Here is an 8,945-nt window from a genome sequence, read left to right on the forward strand (position 1 = left end):
AGACAAAACTTATTGATTTTCAGTCCCAATTGTCATTATTCATGCATTTATAATCAATGAAAGCATTTATTTATTTATTTCATTTTCTTATTTATTTTTTCATTTTTTTATTTTTTAATCAATTAGAAATAACATGGATGGGTTTATTGGAGGGATGTAAGAAGAGTATTATTAAACTATTTCATTTAAAATTTCGAACTATACGTAGTTCCCAATACGGCCCTCCCTAGTCATGTTTTGTTTGCAATGAAACTCGAATATCCAACCCACTATTTTAACGATACTAAATTTATAATAAAAATATTAATTATAATAATGATGATGATGATGATGGTGATGATGATGATGATGATGATGATGATGATGATGATGATGATGATGATGATGATGATGATGATGATGATGATGATGATAATCTATTCATTTTTTGTAGAATAGGGTTGGGAATCAACATTCATCTGTACTGCCAATTTTAATTATTTTTTTATCATCCATCACACAATCACTGGCAAATCTAAAAATTATTATTATCATCATTATCATTTATTATTACTTATCATTATAATCATTATTCACTGTAGTTATGATGATGATGATGATGATGATGATGATGATGATGATGATGATGATGATGATGATGATGATGATGATGATGATCATCCTGATGATGATGATGATGATGATGATGATGATGATGATGATGATGATGATGATGATGATGATGATGACGATGAAATGCATTTGTATAGCGCTTTTCACAAAAGCATTTCAAGCCCCTATTATATTATAGTGACTTTTACTTATTTGCATGTTTGATATCCTAAATTGTGCTGGGCTCGTCGTAATGACAATATAGAGGTTGCGTATGAAAACGACTAGCATGATGAAGACGATTGCCTTCAAACACGTTATGGACACTTATGATTATAATAGTTTTGTCCAATAAAGGTTGGGGGAGCGTCATTCATTCATTCATTCATTCATTCATCCATCCATTCATCCATTCATCCATTCGTTCATTCATTCATTCATCCATTCATTCATTCATTCATTCATCCATCCATTCATTCATTCATTCATTCATTCATCCCATGATCTGATGATCGTACATCGGATGCAGCTCTCACCACTTTCCGCCATCTTCTCTATTGTTGGCATTCTCCAAGACCTCTTCCAGCTTCAGTCCTGTCCATTCCTTGATCTTGTCCATCCAAATTTTTCTTTGTCTTCCTCTTCTTCTTCCTCCTGCGTTCTAATCCCGTAGTTAATGCCCACGACTCGGAACCGTATAGTAAGATGGAAAGTACCAATGATTTGTACAGTTCAATTTTTATTTCGAAATTGATTGGATTTTTCCATATTTTTGTCAGTCTAGTTAGTGTTGCTGTTGACATTCCTGTTCTTGCCTTGATCTCAGTTGTACTGGTATTGGTTAACAGAACACCCAAGTACTAGTAGTAGTAGTAGTAGTAGTAGTAGTAGTAGTAGTAGTAGTAGTAGTAGTAGTAGTAGTAGTAGTAGCAGCAGTAGTAGTAATAGTAGTAGTAGTAGTAGTAGTAGTAGTAGTAGTAGTAGTAGTAGTAGTAGTAGTAGTAGTAGTAGTAGTAGTAGTAGTAGTAGTAGTAGTAGTAGCGTATGGCTACACCTCCAAATGTATTTCGTCAACCCCACTTCTAAAGTCTTCCTCCGCCCTAAGGATGGTTTCGTAGCCACCTTCAAGTTTAGTGACTGGACAGCGGAGGACGATGTGATCGCTGGTTATTTCGAAACAAAAACTAATATTTTAGAGACAATTATTATTTGGAAAACTCATACATATCAGACATATAAGTTTGAAATGAAACTTTTAAAATTGACTTGCTTAAAAGTCTGCATTAAAAGGGGTGCGTCTATCTTTCCACGGGAATTTTTGAATCTAGTTTTAAACTAATTTAGCGTTTATAAGGAAAAAGTGGTGTGAATTTCATAAGCCTAAAGTTAACCATTACCATGCATTGAGATAAAGATTTAGACCCAGAAATCATTTAAAATGGAAATGGCCCTGCGCATGGCGGAAGTCATCGTATTTTAACAAACGAATAGAGGACTTCGTCCACTTTGTTTAGAGTCTTTTCCTTTATGTTCATGGTACTAACGCAACCTCTTTAATACTATCAAACCAACGCAAAATATCGACTATTATAACAAAAGTGAATGAAGCCTGTACTGTAAATGCGTTCATTGAACCAGGCTTGCAAATAAGTAACTGATCAAGCCCAATGCCCACTTACTCTATGAAAATATTTTTTTAAATAGTTAACGTGAATTAGACGTGCGATGCATTCATGTCTCTTTTCCTTTTATCAAATCATCCTCAGCATTGTATTCATATATCTTGGCTGGTACACGCAAGAGACTCAATGCCTTTACATGCTTCCCGTCTTTTACTTCTTTGAGGATATTCGACACCGCGTCAAGACATGGAGACCGTGGTATCGCCAGGGACCTGGAATCGATCTGACGGTACGCTACAGCCAGAGCACCGGTGGACAAGACAATTGAATGGACGTATGCCCAGACAATAGAGGAACAGTCGATATAAAGATATCGTTGGCTTTGGACCGCGAAGCTCTGCCCATGATTCTTGATGGACACGGCTGGGCTGGTTAACCAAATTTGACCATTTGCCTCAAAACAATATTATGTTGAGGAGAACCTGACCGTAGCCTTCGTTAACTGATATAGTCTGACCGTAGCCTTTGTGAACTGATATAGTCTGACCGTAGCCTTCGTTGATTGATTTAGTCTGACCGTAGCCTTCGTTAACTGATATAGTCTGACCGTAGCCTTCGTTAACTGATATAGTCTGACCGTAGCCTTCATTAACTGATATAGTCTGACCGTAGCCTTCGTTAACTGATATAGTCTGACCGTAGCCTTCGTTAACTGATATAGTCTGACCGTAGCCTTCGTTAACTGATATAGTCTGACCGTAGCCTTCGTTAACTGATTTAGTCTGACCGTAGCCTTCGTTAACTGATATAGTCTGACCGTAGCCTTCGTAAACGTATAGCCTGGCACTTACCAAAAAAGTAGGTCAAAAGACAATTCCACGACCACAAGTAGCTCAACCAATAATATCATTTGATTCCATGAGCGCTACTAACGACAACTCACAAAGCGGTGCTCTAATCTATAATAGATGACGTCAAAAGACAAGCCTTAGTGTCCGGTCATAATTAACGATGGCTACGGTCCGACACTAGGAAGTGTATTATGACGCCATTTTCAGTATAATGTACCGTCTATTGAGCTGTCATTGGTAGTGCTCAAAGAAACAAATGATTCCATTGGTTGAACTATTGAATACAGCTCACGATTCGCTTTCTCATGTCGGTCTTCGTCTTTTCTTTTGACGTAATTTTTTGGTCAGTGTCAAACCGGAGCCATCATTAACATAATATCGCCTGACACTAGAACCATCTAAGACTTATAATTTGACATCAGTTTTAGGTTTGTGTAGCGTCTCGTGAGTCGTCGTTAGTAGAGCTCAAGGAAACAAGTGATTCCATTGGTTGAACTATTGAATACAACTCAAGACTTGTCTTTTGACTTAATGTTTTTGTCAGTGTCGGGCTATAAGTTAACGATGGCTACGGTCAACCCATAAGTTTCAAAGCCGACGACCATATGTCAAACAGGAATGTTAAAGTAGCCATAAATGTTAAACATTCGTTTTTGTCATTTTCAGAAATTGTATCCAGTTGAACCGGACAACATGGCTGACACCTGTTGACATTGAGCTTCGGCTCAGTGGATAGTCTTATGTTTCCATTTATTCACTGTGTGGAATCTTTAATTTTTACCTGATGTGGACTAATCTTAATATTGGAACTTTTAACTTAAGATCTATTAAAAGTAACATTCGAAAGGAACAACTGTGTCAAGATTTAGAAAGTTATAAAATCGATGTGTTGTGTTTACAAGAGACGAAGATCCAAGATGGCGTCGACCAAACAATAAATGGTCACAGACTGCTGTGCTTTGCTTCCAGTTCACCTCACTATGGATGTGGATTTCTCATAAATAAAAACTGCAGGGATTTGACTAGTGACGAATGGAATGTTTCGGACAGAATATGTGTTCTTGAGCTTAAGTGTAAGATCAATTCAAGGAACCAGAATAACGATAACAAAGACGATCACGGTAAGAAGACGTTCACTATCTCAATCGTAAATGTTTACGCACCAACAAGTCAACGCGCAAAACAATACCCAGAGGAAACTGATAAATTTTACAAAGACCTAGACGATACACTGAACAAAATAGGAAACAAATCAATATTAATAATTGCTGGAGATTTTAATGCCAAAGTAGGAAAACGTCTCGACAGTGACACACTATGTTTAGGATCATACTCAAAAGGAAAACGTAACGATAACGGAGAAAAATTAGTCCAGTTCTGTGAACAGAGAAAACTTTTCATAACAAACAGTGCTTTCAACCACCCATCAAGACACCAGACAACATGGGTAGGACAAAGGAAAGACCAAATCCAAGACAAAATGATAACAATACACAACCAAATAGACTATATCATATGTCGACACCGCCATAAACACTACTCAACCAACTCGCGATCATACGGTGGTACACTGCTAACATCCGATCACAAACTTGTAAAAACGAATTTCAACATAAATGTGTACAGACAACGAAGACAGAAAGGTAAAACGGCAGTCAAAATAAACACGGCAAAAATAGTAAATGAGCGAGAATGTCGCATTCATTACCAATATGAACTTAACTCAAGTCTATGGAAAATAAAGCAAAACAGTAATCCAAACAATGAATGGAAAGAGACGCAAGCGGCAATGAAATATGCGGGGAAGAAAGTGCAGGCTCTATTAATACAACTAAGAACAAACCAAATCGAACGCCTAACATCGCTATTAACGATCTATCGCGGCAACAAAAAGAACTTAGGATCAGGATACAAAACACGAAAGACTCGGAAGAAATAATAAACCTGAAAACGGAACGAAACAAAATACTGCATTCAATTCGATCACTTACAATAAAACACAGAAACGAGGAATTAGACAAAAAAGTGGAAGACATAGAAAAGTCCAAAAATAACGCATCGTCTATGTTCAAAGCGACGAAATCTCTGAACCGAAAACCATTCGAGAACCCAAAACTACAGGATAAATTTGGCAAACAGACAACAAATCCCAACGATATCCTTGACATTGTAACTGACCACTTCCAGCAGAAATTTCACAAACAAGTCTCACAAATATCGCCCTTCTCAGGAAACCCTAGAGACCTAAACAACCGCATCACAACAACTGAAGTTAGAAATAGCATAAAGTGCCTAAACAATAACAGATCCCCAGGCGAAGATGAAATTCCCGCTGAACTGCTGAAATGCGGTACCCTCTCCCTGGATCTGAGCATTGCAAACATAATGAACAAAACATTCTCAACACACAAAGACTGGGACATAAACAGCGGTGTCCTAATTACAATACAAAAACCAGGAAAAACGAAAGGACCCGTAAACAACCTGCGCCCAATAACATTACTGAATACCATAAGAAAAACACTGTCAACTATTGTCCTCAACAGAATTAGACCGAAAATAGAAAATTATCTATCACATAGCCAAAGCGGGTTTCGCCAAGACCGAAGCACATCGGACGTTGTATGGACACATAAATGGTTGGCAGCAAAGGCACTCAAAGAAAACATATCCATAACAATAACCGGAATCGATATGTCCGCAGCCTTTGATACGATCGACAGAGGAAAACTTTTGGAGATATTAACAAACATAGTAGACGAAGACGAGCTCCGAATAATCCGATTTCTCCTCAGCAACACAAAGATACAACCAAGGATATACGGGGCCACAAAACAGACGCAGTTCGAAAGTAACATCGGGACCCCCCAAGGAGATAGTCTGAGCCCGATTCTGTTCACAATATACTTAGAACACGCTCTGAAAGAAGTTCGAAAAGTCATTCCAAAACCAACGACTCATATTGAGAATGCAATCCCTAGAGAAATCGCCTATGCAGATGATGTCGATTTTATTGGATCAACACCAGCAAATATAGACATCATACAAAATACCCTCATGAAATATAACCTCCAAGTCAATGCCAATAAAACCGAATTTACAACAATATCGAGGAACAAAGAGGAATGGAAAGAACAAAGAAAGTCGGCTCACTAATTGGAGACACCGAGGATGTACAAAGAAGAAAACAGCTATCAAACGCCGCACTCAGTAAACTCACCAATGTATGGATTAGAGGTGACAAAATAAAGAGAAAAACCAAACTGAAACTGTACCATGCTCTTGTAAAACCGGTACTTCTGTATAACTGCGGCACTTGGGCGTTGACAAAATCCGAAGAAGAACATCTGGATGCCTTCCATCGCACACAGCTAAGAAGGGTACTGGACATCAAATACCCCAAAAAGATCTCAAATGAATCACTCTATAAGATCACAAAAGAAAGACCAATCTCCCTTGACATTTTACAACAACGATGGCAACTTTTCGGTCACATACTACGCAGGGACAAAAACATACCAGCAAACCAAGCCATGTCGGGATACTTCCAAAAACACGGGAACCTTTTCAGAGGAAGACCGATCACAACACTCCCCGTGATCCTAAACAAAAACCTCACAACACTTGGACAAAGCATTAGTCTCATAACGGCAGGGGACCTTGAAAATCTGAGAACCCTAGCAGAGGACCGGCAATATTGGAGACACCTCACACAGGAAATACTGGAAACAGCCAAGGCGACCCGATCTTTCGGTCGAGACGCGAAAGGCATCTAAGACGAGAAGAAGAGTATCCAGTTTCAATACTCAAACATAAGGCCTTAAAACAAGTCTTATATTTTGTATAAAAATTCTAATTTTAGCATCAGAACTACCCCGATATAATACCGCTTTGAGGCATTCAGACAACAAATTTAACTGTTACCCGCATGTTCTGTTTCGTTCAGGTAACATTGGATTAGCCCATAGACAGGAGCCATCGTTAACATATAACCTGATACTCGAACCCACTAGGACTTCTAGTTTGACGTCATTTTTTTAGTTTTGTGCAGCGTCTAGTGAGTTGTCGTTAGTCGAGCTCAAGGAAACGAGTGATTCTATTGGTTGATCTACTGAATACAACTCACGATTTGTTTTCTTTGTCGGCCAAAGACTTGTCTTTTGACATCATTTTTGGTCAGTGTCAGGCGATAAGTGAACGATGGCGACGGTCTGACACTGATAAAAACAAAAACAAACAAAAACAAAAAATAACGACGACCACCAAATGAAAAAAAAATGGTGAGTTGTATTTAATAGTTAACCAGTGGCATCATTGACTCCATGAGCACTATTCACGAAATCCAGTAGGCGTTGTACTAATGTCAAATGCCGTCACAATACAAGCCCGAGTGCCAGGCTATAAGTTAACGAAGACTACGCTCGTGCACACCAGTTAGTGTGCTCAATGACGTCATATTCAACGACTCTTCTTATTTTCATTAGCCTACTAGATATTTTTATTTCAAAATATTTTGGTCATCTGGTCACCTTCTTTCTTAAGTTACGACTCTATCGAAAATAGGATTCAATAGTCTAATGTCACGTCCGCCCAGCAACAAGCAACTTGGTTCTAAACAAAGATTATCGGTACTTTTTATTCTTCATACTGGCTAGAACTTTTTCACATGTCATGTGATTAGAATGTATAACAATCAAAACATGATCAGATTTATAATGTTTTTCTCCTCTGGATACACTTCTCTGTTCGTCGGATAAGTATTTCATAAGGGCGTCCGCCATTGTTCCGATAGTTTAGAACCAGTTATTAAGTTACTATGCGTCATTACAAGGGAAGTGACGTCACGACTGTTGAATCCTATTGCAATTCCAATAATTTTTTGGGGTGGTTTTTTATAAAACAAGTAATCACCCACTTTTGCGATATTCAACACGCTGATTGTGGGCCGAGGTGTACATATATATGCAGGTTTGACATCCGAATCCACATCGTTGTAATGGACTGTATTTGGCCTCATTTTTATTTTATTTTATTTCTTTTTTTAGATTCCCATTACAAAAATGAACCCATAAGGAATTGGGCGATCAGACCTGCTAATAAGTGCACGTGGTGTGGGAAAAACAACTTTACTTTTATCTATGTATGTAAAATGCAAATGTTTGCTGTGAAACCCGATGATAAAAAGAAATGTTTGTTTGGTTGGGGGGTTTTGGGGGTTTGTTTGTTTTGTTTTTTGTTTGGGGTTTTTTATTGTTTTTGTTTCTGTTTTTGTTGTGTTTTTTTTTTATTTTTTGTAGATAGTCTTTTTTTTTTCTTTTTTTTTTTTTTGTTTTTGTTGTTTTTATTTTGTTTGTTTTGTTTGTTGTTTTTTTTTGTTGTTTTTTTGTTTTTTTTTTTTGTTTGTTTTTTTTGTTATTTTGTAAGTATGAGGCCATTGTGAGTTTATGAAGGTCACGGTAGAGCACTCTACTCTCTTCACACTCCAATAAATCGATCCCGTTTGAAGTCCAGATTTTTATTCTTACCCTCTTCCCCCCCCCCCCCCCCCCCCCCTTCCTTCCCCTGTCCATACAGCATATAGCAGTAAATGGGTAGTTGATTCTGTGAGATCTGGCGGAAAGTCCTTCGCGATAGACTAGTGTTTTATTCAAATGAAAATAACAGAAAATTGAGTGAGTAGAAAAGTGCCGGAAGACAAAAGAGAATTTTTAAAATGCGCGTCGATGGGGGCTCGAACTCACGACCTCACTGATACGGCAACACCACCTGGCTGTATTACAAAAAGTGTAACAAACAATTGCGAGTGCGGCTATGTGGCCTGGTTGTTATGACACTCGCTTTTGGATCGGAAGGTCATGGGTTCGAGCCTCGCTCGGCGTAT

General features: G+C 38.1%; 1 protein-coding gene across 2 annotated transcripts in view; it reads left to right on the plus strand.

The window, feature by feature from the left end:
- Positions 1-5,518, plus strand: part of LOC144956009 (uncharacterized) — a 10,709-nt gene extending 5,191 nt beyond the window's left edge. For both annotated transcript variants that reach the window (XM_078886280.1, XM_078886282.1), the window contains exon 3: positions 2,358-5,518. In XM_078886280.1, the coding sequence (XP_078742406.1) occupies positions 2,358-2,541 (184 nt within the window). In that variant the 3' untranslated portion in view covers positions 2,542-5,518. The remainder of the gene's footprint in view (positions 1-2,357) is intronic.
- Positions 5,519-8,945: the final 3,427 nt, after the last annotated feature.

This window comes from Berghia stephanieae, chromosome 10 (assembly GCF_034508935.2).
Source record: "Berghia stephanieae isolate SIO BIC M18660-M18661 chromosome 10, UCSD_Bste_1.3, whole genome shotgun sequence".
NCBI lineage: Eukaryota > Metazoa > Mollusca > Gastropoda > Nudibranchia > Aeolidiidae > Berghia > Berghia stephanieae.